Raw genomic sequence first — 17,523 nt, 5'->3', positions numbered from 1 at the left:
ACATTTGGAATAAAAATGGGGACCAAAGCATCGTGGGGAAAGAATCTTTGCCACAAATATTTCAGATAAAAGTGATATTCAGAATCTATGAAGTATTTTTTACTATAGGATAGTAATATTCATTTTTTAAGAGAGAACTGCATATGATCTTATAATTCTTGAAAAAAGAAAAAGAATTCACACACCTGAAAATTGTTTAAGTGATACCCAGTGGAATCATGTGTTGGCTAGGGGAGGGGTGGGGGGGGAGGAAAAGAAAATGACTTCTGTTTCCAATGAATAATGTTTGAAAACAACCAAATAAAATAATGTTTAAAAACTAAAAAAATAATTATTTAAGCTCTATAATGATCAAAATAAATAGTAACGCAACTTTGAGATACCATTAACTAGGAAAAGATAGTTAGAAGAATAAAACCTCATGCTGATAGGTTTGTAGGGAAATAAGCAGCCGAGTAGAGCTGTGAATTGGTGCAATCTTTTCACGAAACAATTTGGGAATATTCAGTAAAAGATCTACAAAGCTGCTCTTTCCTTTTGGTCTCATGATTCCACTACTAGGACTATATCCCAAGAACGACTTTGACAAGGGTAAAAATGCTATCTGTTTAAAAGTAAAGTGGAGTATGATTTACTAGTAATAAATACTGAATATGAAGGATGTGTAGTGACATTGAAGAACAATGTATGTTATTTGCTGACCATATGTAAAAAATTTTTTTAAATAGTGAAATCTGGAAAAGCACCCAGAAGAGAAAGCATTCATGACTTCTCTATTTCTTTTCTCTCTAATGCTCCTACTGCTTTGCACCCCTGGCCAAGGCCATTCATGACCACTTTGGCATTGTGGAAGGACTCATAGTATGCATAGAACATAGAGTGATGAAAACTGAGCCCTTTTGTTTTTCTATATCATATCTGGGCTTAGAGATATCTCAGTTATTACTCAGTAGATCCCATCTTGCAACTGAATAAGCTACATAGATTCTATGTCTTTGTTGAAGTCAAAATATACCTCTCTACCTAGATGCCCCACTGGCAACTCCAACTCAATTTGTTCAGTTGTGACCATCTAATCTCCCTACTGAACCTATCCTTTACCCAGCTTTCCTGTTTGTGTTGGAAGCACCATCATTCTCCCAGTCAACCGAAGTCAAAACCTCAGAATCTCTTCTCTTGTTTGGGTCTCCAGCTCACTGATCCTGAGCCAGGAGATACCACAAGGTTTCTTCCTCTTTCCCAGGGCCAGACTTTGCCACAAGGAGTTCTGTCTTCTCCCATTTCACTGATATCTTCCCAATCCAGTCATCCTGCCTTGTGTCTACCTAGAGCTTGAGGATCATGATTGAACCCTACCTGCAGACTCCTCCACTCTATTTCTTTCTTTTAAAAAAAAACAAAAACCTTACCTTCTGTCTCAGAATCAATATTGGTTCCAAGGCAGAAGGCAGAAGAGCAATAATGGCTAGGCAATGGGAGTTAAATGACTTGCCCAGGGTCACACAGTTAGAAGTATCTGAGATCAGATTTGAACCCAGGACCTCCTATCTTCAGACCTAGCTTTCTGACCACTGAGCCCTCCAGCTACCCCATTTCCCACTCTATTTCAAATGAATTTGTCCAGCACCAGAATCACTAATTAAGATTTGGATAACTAACATGTCTTCCATTCCATATGAGAAGCATCATTTCTTTTTTCCATGCCATTTACCTTTACATCATCAAAAGCACTTTTGCTGCCTGATTTGTATAGATAGCCAAATGTTTAAAAAAAAATCCATGTTCCTAAAATGGATATATATCTCCAATCTGAAGTCCAGAGAAAACTCTTTGACAGAGAAAGGAATGATGAATTTGGAGGGAGTATACCTTATCATTATGAACTTGGTAATGGACAGTATGTCTGTACCAGGGTGGGGTGCAGCCTAGCTGGATCTGGAGATGCTCCTCACCAGGTGGGTCAGAGGGGGGTGATGCATTTTTTAGTCACAGTAACCACTAATCTGTATAAGGTTTCTGATTTATATTGGAAGAAAGAGTACCCACACTAACAAAGTTATATACCCTTTAATCACATGTAAATATTATCTAAATGTCATGAGAGAGTTCATTATACTTTTTATATACTTGTACAATTTATCTGTATGAAAAATAGATGTCAGTTTGCAAAAATAATATTGATTACTGTTCAGTTCAGGTATAGCTGAGGGAAGGAGAAGGAAAGAGAGCAAAATGGCAGAGAAAGGGAGAAGGGAAGAGAAAGACGGAGACAGACAGACAGACATACAGAGAGAGACAGACGGTGAGAGAGAGACAGAGACAGATAGACAGACAGACAGACAGACAGAGAAGATTGTATTGGCGGGTGGGAATTCCCAATGTGAAATATCCCTCTACTAATGCAATTTATGCTTTTCTAGGCCCTTAAGAAATCTCTTAGGGTTTAGAAGCCTGTCTTGCCTGTCTATAAATATTTATTAAGTATATGTCAGAGGCAGAACTTGAACCAGGTTTTTCAGGCTATTAATCTAGACTTGGCCCCACTCTGCAAGGTTCTCTCTTAGAATAATCATTTCTTTGGGACTATACCTATGGCTTTAACCACCCCCCTCCCCCCATGAGCATTCTCTACTGATACAGATTAGTACCTGCTCTGTAAGCTTTTAGATTTTTGCAGGTTTTAGGCATAGAGTTGCTGAACCACTCTGTTATTTGGTGAATACTTTCTGGAATAACTAATTCCTGCCCTGGCACAGACATACTGTCCATCAGCAGGTTCATAATGATAAGGTGAACTCCCTCCAAATTCATCTTTCCTTTCTCTGACAATATTAATCGGACTTTAGATCAGGGATATCTGTCCATTTTAGCCACATGGGTTTAAAAAAAATGACTACCTATGCAAATCGGGCAGCTGAAGTGTTTTTGATAACATAAATCTAAAATCTTGCTTGGTCTCAGAGATGACAGATTTTTTTTCCCCTACAGTTCATTAGAAGGATTATTTTACTTCTCTACATTTGCATTTCTTCTGGCCTTTGGGTTGCAGTAGGCAGAGTGTGGAACATTATTCTATTCATTGCCAGCAATGTATCAACAGTAGAACAGTTTCTCTGAAGTCTCTCTAGGGAAAATCTGGCTATTATTATTTTGTACACGTCTCAGGAGGTAGCTACCTCTGGGAATGCTATAGCCAGTAAACAGGGAATAGGGGATAATAACATATTGTCACAAACATTACAACATAATTTTTTTCCAAGGCATGTACTTTGATGGTAAATGGACTTTTATCCAAAGACGATCTTAAGTAGCACCCAATATAAATAAATTCAGGATTTATATGATTTGCTCAAAAATGGACCCTGGACCACATCAACCTATTTCTGACATACTCTCTAAGCAGGATCAGTCTGGGTCACTCCAGAGATCGGAAACAGCCACTTATGATTCAGCTGGAAAAGAGTAGGTCTTGCCAAGGTGAGATATGAGTCAGACCTTGACCAGGCTGAGTAAATTGCACGCAAACTGGCTCCTTCTCTAGAAAGTGAGACGAGAAAAGGCAGAAAGTCCAACTGGCATTCTGCCCCTTCTGCACTCTGTGGTAGAAAGGTAATTTGTTTTCTCTGATCTCTGGCCTCAGAGTTCCAGGACAGAAATAAACTTCACTTCGAATTCCCAGCACTGGCTTCAGTAAGCAAGGATTCATGATCTCTGGCAAGTGCTACCTGGTCCCTGTCTCCCCAAAGTGGTACCTAGAGACACAGGTAGAAGTCTTGTTGATCATTAGGGTATAGGAACTCCCTCTGCCCCCCAAATATGTAACCTGTTAACTTTTATTTCATTTGTCTTGGCTCATTGAAGGCAATAGTGATGGGAGATGTCTTGCTGCCCAGCCATCCATCAGAGGTTCCCTGCACTGAGGAGGATGGGTATAGAAAGGGAATAGGGAATAAATCATAAATTCTGAGAATAGGATAGAGAAACAGGACATCCCCAAGGGATAAGGAAGATGTCACAACATGATAGGTTAAGAATTAAGGGATTTCCATGTGAGAGACTGAGATGGAACCCATTGGCACACACACACACACACACACACACACACACACACACACACACACACACACACATATATATAACCAGAGTATTAATGGAGTACTGTTTCATAGATATTCTGGTAGCTCTATTTCCTTATTAGCTGGTTCTAAAATGTCTAAAATTTGGTTCAGAGGAACACAAAATGATTTGTGATTTTAAAACTATATCATTTATCTTTACAGTATAAGAAACAGAATCATGAAATATGAAGAACACTGATCTTGCAGTTAGGTAAAACCTGGGTTCTAATCCCATCTCTGACACTTGTTGTATGTTGTATGACTTCTTTCAGTTTCCTTATCTGTAAAACTAGGGAGGACTCATTGATCTCTAGGGTCCCTTCTGGCTCTAAATCTGTTATCCCAAGATAACCTACTTGTTAGGGAGACCATGAAGAGGATTGTTTTATAAGGAAGGCTCACTAGATAATGTTGCAGATGCCTTCTTTTTTTTTTTAAACCTTTACCTTCCATATTGGTTCCAAGGCAGAAGGATCTTCATTAATATTTTGCCTTTATTATTTGCTGCCCCTTGGCCTTGAACAAGTCACTAAATCCCTCTGGACTTAAATTATTTTTCACTTATATATGACTTTCATGGGGTTTCCTTTGTAACCCTTTGTATTATTATTTTTTATTTTTCATTTTTTATTAAAAAAAAAAACCCTTACCTTCCATCTTAGAATCAATACTGTGTATTGGTCCCAAGGCAGAAGAGTGGTAAGGGCTGGGCAATGGGGGTTAAGTGACTTGCCCAAGGTCACACATCTAGGAAGTGCCTGAGGCCAGATTTGAACCCAGGACTCCTGTCTTTAGGCCTGGTTCTCAATCCACTGAGTCACCTAGCTGCCTCTAGGTCCCCCCCTTAACCTAAGAATCTCTTATTTCTCAATTTATCACCTCCTCTGTGAAGTCCTTCCTGATTCCGCAAGTGAAAATGACCTCTCCCTCCTTAAATGTTTCCTACTACACATTACCCAGATTTTCTCTTTTACTTTTATATACTTCTTCCTTTCCTATTCATTAGAATAAAAGCTCCTTAGGAGCAGGTCCTGTGTCATGCCTGTCTTTGGATCCTCAATGCCAAGCAGAGAGCTAAATATACAGTAAGGGATTAATGATTTTTTTTTTCTGAACTGAATTCTTGCATCTTAGAGCTTGCTTCTGTTAAATATGTACTCTGCCTGGCTCTTTCTGTAAACTTCCTTTCCTGGACTAATGGCCTGCAATGGTGGTTGTGACCACAGTTTCTGCCCATTCCATTAGTACAGATTTCCCTTCCCACTCAAGGTTGCTTATTCCTGCAGTTGCCAAAAGCCCAGGTGTATCCTTGAAATTGATGGAGACAGCTGATGTGGAGAACGCCCAGAGATGGTTTCTGCAGCTGCAAGCTTGATCATCATTAGAGAAAGCCAAATGGGTTACAGGCTTGAGAAGGAGTAACCAGCCACTCCCCAGTATATAAGCTGCCTGCTCAGGTTGCCTTAGCAGTCCATGACTGCAGTCCAAGGAGGTGGGGCCCTTATTTAGACTAAATCCAAGGCATTAGCCAGCTCGACGGTTTTTAATCCTTGATCTGTGTAGAGAACATCCCACTCAGAACTCTGGCTGTCTGCTGGATTAGGTAAAAAACTCTAATGTTTGATAGGTGGCTAAGTATAAAAGTTATTTTTCCCTTTAATCAACTCCCTCACTTACAATAACACCTACTTAAGAGGGCACTGGTGTTTGCCTGAATTTTATAAAGAGTAATTTCATTTCCCTGAGGAGATACGCATTTTGAACCTGTGTGATGAGCCCATCTGTTTAAGGTAACACTGGTGCATTAAGGTGATGAAATTAACTTAAGGAGGGGATAGTAGTTAAAAACGTATTCTTATGTTTACTGATAGTAAAGAACTTATTGATCATCATAATAATATTCATACAGTGTTTGGCCATTTGCAATTATTTGAGAAGCGGCATGTCTGAGAAGCTTGAAAATTGGAGGTCCTGGGTTCAAATTCCCACCTCTAAAGCTTACCAACTATCTCACTCTGGACAAGTCAGGTAGTCTTCTTGGGTCTGTAAAATGAGGAGATTATATTTGATGAGGCCACTTCTAGCTTTAAACCATGGACAACCTTGTGATACATAGGTAGGGCAAATGTTATCTCCACTGTAGGGATGGGGAGACTAAGGTTCAAAAAAGCTAATTATCTTGACCAAGCTAACAAGATTGGAAAATATCAAAGCTGGGACTAGAGTCTGAATCTTCTGGCTTAAGGCTGACTCTAACCTAAATGACCAGTATTTTCAGTTGGCTTTTTTTCCTTTCTTGCATTTAACTTCTAGGCCTACAAGTCAAATCATCAATTAAAAGAAAGAGGAAGAAATACATGGTGGTATAATCTGGCTTTTCATGTGGAGGAAGCTGAATATGTTAAGGGCTTCATAAATGCATGTTGGTGCTACTGAGGGGCATCAGCTTTCATATCAGAAACCTACTGGGGATGATGGAAGAAAAGAAAATCGTGAAGAGCCTAAAAGAATTGTCAGAAAAGAAAGCATTTATGATAGACAAAATCCTTGCCAAGCGAGTGTTAAAGGAACAAGAGCAATACCTTGTGGAGTGGAAAGATTACTTGGAACATGAGAGCTCTTGGGAACCAGGGCAAAACATAGACTGCTCTGACCTCAATGAGGAGTATATAGAATCACAGGAAACAGCCCGTGAGAAGGATGAACCCAAGGAGGATAGCGGCAAAGCTGACTCCAGGCACAGAGGCAAGAGAGAGGAGAGCAAATCAAAAAGCAAGCAAGAGAAGTTCCAAGATTTGGAACCAGAGATTATTGATGCTCGAAAACACAATAGGGAGCTGATATTCCTGGTGAAATGGAAAAATAGTGATAAAACTGACTTTGTTCCTGCCAAGGAGGCCAATGTCAAGTGGCCCCAGCTGGTTATTCACTTCTATGAGAAGAGGCTGATGTGGGAAAGTGCAGATGATGAGAATTGTGACAAAAACTGATTTATGTCTTCAGCTGGCCTCAGAGTTGCTAGGTCAATAGATTTGAAATGGGTAAGGGGAGAAGTGGTGTTTGTCCTGAGGCCAACAGAGATAGCTTGAGGAGATGTCCTTAGACAAAAAATCTGGTGCCTTGCTTGTTTCCTGTGGCATCCTGGGTATCCAGGCTGGATAGGGATGCCAACCCTATCCCAAGGGAGGGGGAAAGTGATTCAGGCAGAGCTTTTTGTACTTTGCCAAACACAGAGCCAAAGAATATTCTGTGGAGGGCAAAATTTGTAGAGTTAGATGTGTGGGAGACCAAAAAGAAACTAGAGCTCATCAAAGACTATCTCCAAGACTTTCTAGATAGTTTTAACTCTTCATCCTTTAGCATTATGTCATTTTTGGCTTTTGTTGGTATATCATTTAGAGAGATTTGGAAAAGGGAAAAGTGTGGGGGGTTATCTTTGTTATTGTTTAAATGGGAATGGGGAAAGGAAGATGAGAATTCAGTTCCCAGTCCAGAAGCTTAACTTAATATATGCACATATATATGTATCTATAAAACATATATTTCTATATCACTGACAACATAAATGAGCACTGCAAAAGATTGTTGTTGTGTTTTGAGTAGTTCACAACCCTAATTGGTGTTTTCTTGGCAAAGATACTTGGCAAAGTGGTTTGCTATTTCCTTGCTCATTTTGCAGATGAGAAGACTGAGACAAACAGGGTCAAATGACTTGCTCATGATCCTGCAGTTAGTGTCTGAGACCAGATTTCCACTCAGATCTGAGTCTTCCTGACTTCAGACCCAGCAGTCTATTCACTGCACCATCTAGCTGCCCCAGCAAAAGACTTCTGTGCTTGAACATGGTGCATTTGTCCCAGAAATACTTCAGGCTTGTGGAAAGAGAATTATTTTATAACTTGAGACATTTGAGTAGGAAAGAGAAGCAAAGATAGGCCAGTCTTCTATTTTTTAGTTCAAGGTGCTAATTTCTTTTTTCTTGTATGCCCCTTCCTCTCTTCAGTCACCTTTCTCATACCCTAGGATGTCCCAAAGAGTTGAGATAGAATACCAAATAAGAAATGATTAAGGTTAGGGATCAGAACCTGAGGATCCCAGAGCTGGCTGAGAGCAAGGAATGGGCCAGTGGGGCTAGAAGAAGCAGGGAGGTGATAAGGGGTCACAGTGGCTTTGACTCTGACCTCAGCTTCCTACTCTCTTGCTCTTAGATCCTAGGTCACCTGAGCTTCTGCCTGAAGCCAGATCATTTCCCCTTTGCCTTGCTGCTGCTACTATCTCTGGACCCTCCTCCACTGTCCAATCCATGCCTAGTACCAGAGGACACAGAGTGAAGTTTATACCATCCCTGGCCTTTCTCCCCCAGGCTGCTTCCACCTCTTCAAATACCTAGGCTTTCTAGATATTTTCCTTTCCTTTCAAACAAATGCTGCCCGAGTCTCCATGGTCATTTCCCTGACTGCCAGGCACCCCCATGGCCAAGGGTTAGCCGCCCTCCTCATCAGTCATCAGCACCATCTCTTCCACCCCCAGCTTCTTGCTACCTCTCAGATGCCTGTTGCTCCTCATTCTGTGGGGATCCCTTCTGTCTTTCCTCCCTCTCTAATCACAGCTTCTTACTTGGTCCTCCCTGAGGACATTCCTCTCAGTCTCCAGCTCCTTTTGGCCTTTGTCTCTTGAGGCTTTGCACTATCTCTACTGCTCCCCCATCCCCACACCTGCTTCCTGTAGTACCTGGTGATGGCATTACAGAACTGGGCAAATGGGATGGGAATGATAGACTTTGAGGAATTGAGAGCTAGGTTTCAGGAGAAGATGCAAACCTCAGTCCCTGCCCTGAAGAGAGCAACGCTGAAACTGGAGGTTTGGGCAGTAATTAGCCAACTCCTGACAACAGTTCTGCAAGTGACCAGTCACCCAGCCTAAAGTAAAAGGGTTCAGAGAGCCAAGGTATACGCCATGCCCCCAAGAGACCAGGGAGCACGTCTTTAGCTACAAGACAATGGTGGTCTTCCCTCAGATATAGCAGGAAGTGTTAATAGCTCCCAGTTGGAGACATAGACAAAGAACAGAGTTGGGGGTCACTGAGGGACTTGGCATTGGTGCTGATTTCCAGGCAAGAGGACTACTGAGGGAAGCTGCAGTCCCAGCCATTCACCTCAACCTGTTCCACCTCCCTGGTCCTCTGGCTGAGTTTTTGTGAGGGAAGGCAGCGCAAGAGGGGCCTGGGTTTGAAGACAGTAGATGGCCAGAACAGTTGACATATAATTAATCAGAAAGGGCACACTCCCTGCCAGTCCCCCTAAAGGCTTCTAGCTCTAATTCTTCAGCAGCAGTCGACCACAACAGTCACCAGTGAGATCCTTAACATTGAAGAAAGAATCCTATGACTTTCCATCTTTTCAAACACTTGTTTCAAACTTCAGCTTGTCTAGACAATGATGTGGATGTGGGAGATGGAGGAAGAGGGAGCCCTTATTCTTAGGAAGATAATATTTGGAGCCTTTCTGTGGTTTTAAAAAAAATTCTAAAATTATTGCTGATGGAGTTCTAACACTCCTAACACAAGTTTAATCTGATAATACAAGGTTGCAAGCTTTAGAAAGCTTCTGGACAAGATTAAACGTCTGCCCAGGGCAATAGTTCACTTAAGGAAAAAAGTCTCACAAAGCTGAATTTCTCAAAAAAAATATTTTTGAGGGGAGGATTTCATTGTAACTCAAATATTTCATGAGACTCACCAGTTTCCATGACTGAAGTTAGGGCTATACAGCAACTGCACTGCAAAAGCAAACGTTCAAAGCAGAGCATTTAAGTTTCTGGGAAAGATCTGATTAAATATAAACTTGAATTTAAAAAAATTCACTTTATACAGGATGTCCTGAAGGTTAATTTAAACTCAATTGTCTGCACCTTCTATACCCACAATCTTATATAATAATTATGATCAGAATGATGAATTTGAAGGCAGAAAGTTTCAATTGTGTCACACTCTCCACCTTCCCTTTGCCCTCCAGTTATACTTTAAATTTTAGGCAGGAGAATGAGTATAGTTTAGAATTATTTTCACCATGAGCTACAACAAAAGTTTCCTGTTTAAATCCCAGATAATCAAACTTAAGTTAGTAAGACTTTCTTCTTATCCTCTAATTTCTGGTTGATTGAGATTTCACTAAAACCACAGAAGAGATTTTTCCCTTGTCCATCTGTCAGGCATGTTCACACAGCCTGGAATATCACAGAAGAGAAATAGAGAACATTATGAGACCCCCTCCCTAGAATATCTATCAGAAAAGCAAATTAGCAAAAAAAAAATTTAAACTAAAACATTAATCAAGGTGAAATCAATTTAAAATTTAAGGCAAGCTCGACAAAATGTGAAGGAAGTAGATAGAAAAATATGGGATAGAAAAAAGAGCCCTGAACGTGAAGTTGGAGGTACTGGGATTAAATCCTACTTTTTAGTCACTTCAACTCTCTAGACTCAGTTTCCTTACGTGTACAATATGGGATTTTGGACTGGATGGCCTTCAAGGACCCTTCTAAACTAGCTCTAAGTAGGATTCTATAACACAAGGAGAAGTAGCCTCTAGGGCTTAAAGGAGAAGTTTCTCTTGTGCTAAACAGAAGCAAGAATTGGCTGAATTTTTAAAGGAGAATTCTTGACTTTAAGAAATGTGAGGAATTCTAAAAAATCTTCTTAACTATTTTTGTGTCCTGGCCCCTGTTGACAGTCTGGCGAAGTCTCTGGGCCCTTTTCAGAGTAATTTTTTTTAAATAATGGAAGGAAATACTAAATTTCTGGTAGAGAGTAAGAATAAAGATGTAATTTTTCCCTATCCATATGGACTCCCTGAAATCTAGCCATATACCTCTTAGCAGTCCAAAGACTCCTCATTAGGCATCTCTGGTCCAGTGAAGAAGGGTGAGGCCACAGAGGGTTGTGGGTCCAGATTAAGAACCCTTGCCTTAAAGTTTCCTGTAGTGACAAGATCTTGTTATAGGAATGATTTCATGCTGGATTTTTGGTAATAAGAGGCCAGAGTAAAATCACTGTAGTTCCTGGAGAGGTAAATTGTTAGATAATTCACTCAGAATGAGAGAAAAAAAAACTATAGGAGATGGAAAATTAAACAGACTCCTTTCTCTCCCTCTTTCCCACCCCCTAACTCCCCCCCCCACTCCCTCTTAATCTCTTCTTTGCTTTTTGGGGGGTTGTCTAAATAAACAGATTTCACTGTACAGTATTTACACTGTACTTGTAAAAGACTAATGAAGAACTCTTACATACTAATTCTCCAGAGACTGATCCCTCAGCATAAAATACAATCTTAATTATGTTTCCATGATTATCTGTTGAATAAAGGCATTTTTACCTTTGCTTGAGTATGAAAACTGAATGTTACTACATAGTGTAAACCTCAAATTTCCTTAGACTTATAAATGTTGGAAATTTCACCATTGGGATATTTCATACTTGGAAAATTTCTTACTGATAGTCTATTGGAATGGGAACTCCATTGGCATGGGAGGTTCCTTCTCTTCCCTTCTTAAGATTACTTTAGGACAGAAACCCTTTGCTGAACAATGGAAAGGACTTTGACCTATGCTTAAGCATAGAATAGGAATTTCTTTGAGTCTTGATTGATTTTAGAATTGATACAATGGAGATACTTGGAATAAATCTCCACCCTATTCAGTCCTAATAGGATTGAGTAAGGGCTGCAGCCTAGATCAAAATTTAATTATTCCAATCTCTACCCTACTCAAGTTAACAGGATTTAGAAAGGGCTGTAGCAAAGGAGTATAGATTTAATCATTTGAAAATATGACCTTCAACAGACATGTGCAAAAGCCAGAAACCTCTGGGCGGTCCTGGGTTAAGTGAGAGCCTCCATTGACAGGGAAATTGATGAAGAGTGATTGGTAGATGTGAGGACTGAGGGGAGGCAACTTGGATGGTGTCCTTAAAGATAGGAGGGTCTGGAGACTCGGGGGAGAGGATTGAGTTTTTGGTCGGTGTGGTTCCTGGGCTCGGAGGAAGCTTGCTCTGAAGGAAGCTGAAGGTGGGGGCCTCTGAGACTGTTTCTCCATTTTGGACACGTGAGTGAAAGGGACTGATCTCTTTTCTTTGCCCCAGCTATCTAAGGGCTTGGGCCTTTTGGCCCAGCCTAAACAGAAGGGGTATTTAAGCCCTATTCCCTTCTCTCCCCTTTCTCACTCTATATATATCTCTAATTCCTTTCTTGCTCCTATTGTAATTAAACTTCAAAAAAAGGCTGACGGCTGACTTGAGTTTTTCATTTAGGAATTACATAGCTGATTCCTTGGCGACCTTAAATTAATATATATCAGTCTTTTAAAGTGATTCCCTTGTAACAATAGTTAAACTTAAGTCACATTAAATTTGTTTTAGGGACTAAATGAATAGTTCACATAATAAATACATATAATTTATATAAAGAAAAGAGGCAATGTGGTGGAAAGATCAGAGACTTGGCCTTGGAGTCAAAAAGAGCTGGTTTCCAATTCTGCCTCCTGACATAAACTAGCTGTGTGACCATGGGTAGCCCCCACAACGCTAGGCAAATCTATAAAACTATGTTACAGATGAGCTGCTCATCTGCTCTAATGGAGGGAGTTTGCGCACAGGAAGTTCACAATACTGATGATCTCAGTGGTTTGATCTGTCCCTCTCCCCCAAATAAAAATAAATATACACATATAAACAGGTATCCTTCTAGTGGCTGGAAATACTTTATACATTTTCATTCTCTACACTAAACTTTAATATATCTCAGAACAAAAATTGCTCAATTCATATTCATGTGCTTCCATGAGTAACATCATGATACTATCATTGTCAAAGGTCATCAATGTCCAAAGAGGACAAAAAGACATTGGAAGAGGAAGGTAACTCTAGTCCAACTCTCTCATTTTACAACTGAGAAAGACTGAGGCCCAGGGAGGTTGGGAAGGCAAAGAAGGCCAATGAGTTCCACCAATGTGAGGAGCACGGTGCCTCCTACTCCCTCAGGAAATCATGGATCCACTGAAATACTTTAGTATATTTATTGTGTTTCAGTTTCCTTCTATGAAAATGGGCTTAATTTCTTGCATTTGCTCTGATCTTCCCTTTATGCAGAAAGCATTCTATAACCCTGGAACTCTCAAATGAGTCAGTATGGATTTGTTCAGTATGTTTCAAACTCCTAAATTTTCCATGGCTAAATTAATTTGGGAAATGCTGCTCTAGTTCCACTTATGAAGTCATTAAAAAAAAGTACCTTTTCTAATTCTTCTGTTTTTCTTTCTTGATTGTTATAACATTTTATGCATCACATCACAATCACTCCTTGTCCTTTAAGTCTCACACTGACCTCTGGTCAAAGTAATATAATTCTCCTCTGAAATTTCAATGAATTTTTTTAAAGACCTCATGTAAGAAAAGTAATACCCGACTTTTTCCTCCTAATAGGCACCCATAGGTAACCCATAAACAACTTAAGGGTGCCCATAAGCAACCCATAGGACTGCTTAAAACTCTTGACACCAAGTCTTGTAGACTAGCTAGTTTAACTGCCAAGACGCCAAGGAGAAAACCCATTGTAAGAATTTTTTAAAGACCAACTCAGCTTTTTATAAACCGGAGGGAAGTCAGTGATTGTTTAGGTCATTTGTGCAAAGTTGAAGGCAGAAAAGATTTTGTTGTCAATACCAAAAGTGGTAGCACATTTGTACTTGTCTCTACTTATAGGCAATTGCCTTGAAAGGCATAACCTGGACTGAATCATCACAGCAGGCGTTCATCCAGTTAAAATGTGACCAGAAGAGAAAGAATCAAGGTCAAGGAAAACCTTTTCACAGAATTAGCTTCTTTTTGTAGTTGACAACTTAATACTTCCCTCCATTTAAAAAAAAACAAAACTAAAGAATAGTCTTCCTCTAGCATGCATGCCCCAGCTCTTCCTTCTGGAACCTCACTCCAGGCCTGGAATTTACTCAGTGAAATTACCCTCCTGCCTCAGCTGCCTCTCCCTCAGATGGGTTGTTTCCTTCCAGAACTTCCATTTAAGAAGGGGAATCCCAGGCCTGCTGTGTCTCATTCCTTTCTAGGATGCACTCAGGATAACTTCTACCATGTTTCCATACCAACTATCTTTATTTCTTCCCCAATCCCCACTGTTTGGCTTCCTTTATGCACTGTTCTCCCATTATGCTGCAAAAAAAGGCAGAGGCTGTCTTTCTTTCTGCTTGCATTTGTACTCCCAGAACTAAGTACCACATTGGTCAGAGAGCTTACTTATCTGTCCCAATGACTGAATAATGCCAAATAGAAATGTGTAAGAGGGGCAGCTGAAGAGCTCAGTGGATTGAGAGCCAGGCCCAGAGAGGGGAGGTCCTGGGTTCAAATCTGGCCTCAGACACTTCCTAGCTGGGTGACCCTGGGCAGGTCATTTAATGCTGATTGCCTAGCTCTTACCACTCTTCTGCCTTGGAGTCAATATATAGTATCAATTCTAAGGCAGAAGGTAAGGGTTTTAAAAATAAAAAAGAATTTAAAAAAAGAAATGGGTGAGAAGATGCTATGGAACAGGGTTCCAAAGTAAATTGAAAATTTTAAATCTAAAATTCTGATGACAATTCAATATGTTCCAAGTGCCAGGTACATCAAGTCATAGAGGCTAACCTCAGAGCCAAGATAAAGTGGATATAAATCCTATAGTGCTATGAGTAACTCTAAAATAATGCTAATTCTCCTCCTCCTCCTACTTCCTTTTAAAAATCCTTATCTTCTGTCCCAGTAACAATCTTAGAAGGGCAAGGACTAGGCACAGTGAGGTTAAGTGACTTGCCTGTGGTCACATAGCTAGGAAGTGTCTGAGGCCAGATTTGAACATGGGTTCTCCCACTCCAGGCCTGACACTATCCACTCTCTGCCCCCAAGATCATGCTTCTTTAGTTGGGATCTAGGAACCTTATTTATTTTATTATTAGTATAACTCTTACCTTCTGCCTTAAAATTGATACTAAGTATATCTTCCAGCACAGAAGAGCAAAAAGTTCTATGAACTTGAAATATTTTTGGATAACTACATTTCAATGAAGTTAGTTTCCTTTGTTGTCCCACATATTTTGTTTGATGCATTTAAAAACATTATTTTGATGAGTTTCTAAGCTTCATCAGACTGCCAGTGGGGACCAGACAGGGAAGCCTGGGCTAAAACTATAGGTTGCAGGACAGTTGCCAATTTACATTAGTAAAAAGAGTTTAATGAGGAGAGCTCATCTCAAAGAAATCACAGGGTTAGACAAAAATAAAAGGGCAAACTACTGGGGATAAAAAGACAAAAAATATGAAATAGTCTTTGCCCTCATTCCACAGAGCTCTGTGTGTGTTTGTGCAGGTGGTGGTAGTGGTGGAAGAGGAGGAGAAAAAAGAGGAGGAGGAAATGGATTCCTGAAAACCCAGGCTCCAAAACTCAAGAGAAAACTACTCACCACAAATTAACCAGGAAGGGATGTTCCAGGCATTGCATGATCTGAAGCTCCTTAAAGACATTTCTTACTTCATTACGCTCGACACATTTCTGTTTGTTCATGTATTTCATGGCATACATCTTCTTGGTATCATTCTTCTGCACGATGCATACCTGGCAGAGCAAATCCAAGTGAGGAAATGATTAAGAGAAACAATATCACATTGGAGGGTCAGAAGAGAAATATAAAACTCATCCTTAGGGAGAGATAGGCGATTTAGCAGATAGAGAGCCAGACCTGAAGAGGGGAGGTCCAAGGTTCAAATTTGGCATAAGACACTTCCTAGTTGTGTGACCCTGAGCAAGTCACTTAACTCCCATTGCCTAGCCCATACTGATCTTTTGCCTTGTAACCAATACAGAGTATTGATTCTAAGATAGAAGGTAAGAGTTAAAAAAAAAAAAGACATCATCCTTAATAGTACTAACATGGTTTCCTTGCCCAGCTTAGGACTCTGAAGAGTTATATATTTTTAAGACTTCCAATCAGATCTGAAGTAAAAATTGTTGGTATTGTTAATTCAGCATTCTTATTTTCTCAAACTGCTTCTCATTTATTTAATCAGACATTTTAATGAGTTTTAATGATATTTTGGAAATTTTACAGTGTCCTTAAAACCTAGACCACATTGCCTGAAATCCCTGCTCACTGAAATCTGTGTGAACAATATTATAAATTTCTCAGCTCAAATGTTGTCTCCTCTATGAAGTCTTCCCTGATCCTGCTATTAATAACCTTTTTCCCTCTTGGAAAGAGGATTCTGTTTTGTCTCATTTTCTTGTTTCTAGGGATAAGAATAAAGATTGGGTCTGTGATTCCATCGATACCCAGATGAGGGAATGCCCTTTATCTATGGAGGTCAGCATCTTCTCTGCAATTTAAAGTCTTAGAGAATTGTCTGAACAGTAGAGGCAAAGTGATATGCATTGCTGTACAGCCTCTATGTGTCAGAAGTGGGATTTGAACTCAAGCCATCCTGGCTTTGAGACTGGCTCTCTACACATGAAGTTCAAACTGCTTCTTTCTAATGTGCTTAACCTTGTTATAGTGTATTATACCACTAGTCTCTAATTTCCATGAGGACAGGAACTGTTTCCTATTTAACCTTTCTACCTACTCCAGGACAGTGCTTAGCCCACAGCAAATGTTTAATTGATGTTTACTGATTTTTGTTTTTAAATCCTTACCTTCTATCTTAGAATCAACACCATGTATTAGTTCCAAGGCAGAAGAGCAGTAAGGGCTAGGCAATGGAGGTTAAGTGACTTGGCCAGGGTCTCATAGCTAGGAAGGCTCTGAGGGGAGATTTGAACCCAGGACCTCCCATCTCTAGGCCTGGCTCTCAGTCTCTTGAGCCACCTAGATGCCCCCTTGTTTGCTGAGTTTTTATTGATTTTGAACAAAGTTAAATAACCTGATAGAGCTTTTAAGCATAGAGGAAAAACTTAGTGAAACTGGGCAAATATATAAATGCCTCTGACCTTTGTTGAAAGACTGTTTTAATGTGAACCTTCTCCTTGGGTTATTTTCCCACATTTTACATAATAAGGTCATCAGGTCTTAAATCTAATATACTTTTGAAGGAGTTTAAGTTCAATGCTTAAAAGAAAGGCAGGTGTAGAAAGTTGGTTTAGGAATTGGAAGGGCCAGTGATAGAGGGAGGAATTAGTAATTTCATTTTCAATATTAGTGCCCAGGGTACTTTTTGCCATAAAGTGCCATAAATAATTTTTGCCATAAAGAATAACATGGATTAAAGTCTGGAAAGAATCCCTGCTAAGTTCCATGATCTCTACTCAGCAATCAAAATTCTCTTGATTTTTCAGTTGTCACCTGGACTTTCAATGAGGACATAATTTCTAATATT

At 39.9% G+C, this 17,523-nt stretch overlaps 2 protein-coding genes across 4 annotated transcripts in view; one reads left to right on the top strand and one right to left on the bottom strand.

Annotated features, from left to right (window-relative positions):
- The window catches only part of STK32A (serine/threonine kinase 32A), a 170,438-nt gene that overhangs the window by 89,936 nt on the left and 62,979 nt on the right, over positions 1–17,523 (bottom strand). For both annotated transcript variants that reach the window (XM_007473844.3, XM_056811446.1), the window contains one exon: positions 15,618–15,769. In XM_007473844.3, the coding sequence (XP_007473906.1) occupies positions 15,618–15,769 (152 nt within the window). The remainder of the gene's footprint in view (positions 1–15,617; positions 15,770–17,523) is intronic.
- LOC103094616 (chromobox protein homolog 1-like) lies at positions 5,574–7,693 on the top strand. Of its 2 annotated transcripts, none has more exons than XM_056811447.1 (2): positions 5,574–5,721; positions 6,432–7,693. In XM_056811447.1, the coding sequence occupies exon 2, from the start codon at positions 6,539–6,541 to the stop codon at positions 7,106–7,108; it is 570 nt and encodes a 189-aa protein (XP_056667425.1). In that variant the 5' UTR covers positions 5,574–5,721; positions 6,432–6,538; the 3' UTR covers positions 7,109–7,693. The 2 variants fall into 2 exon arrangements, with proteins under 2 accessions (XP_056667425.1, XP_056667426.1); XM_056811448.1 differs by lacking the exon at positions 5,574–5,721 and adding an exon at positions 5,728–5,908.

Source organism: Monodelphis domestica, chromosome 1 (assembly GCF_027887165.1).
Source record: "Monodelphis domestica isolate mMonDom1 chromosome 1, mMonDom1.pri, whole genome shotgun sequence".
Lineage (NCBI taxonomy): Eukaryota > Metazoa > Chordata > Mammalia > Didelphimorphia > Didelphidae > Monodelphis > Monodelphis domestica.
The sequence above is the reverse complement of the archived record's forward strand: the minus strand, read 5'-3'. Positions and strand labels throughout refer to the sequence as shown.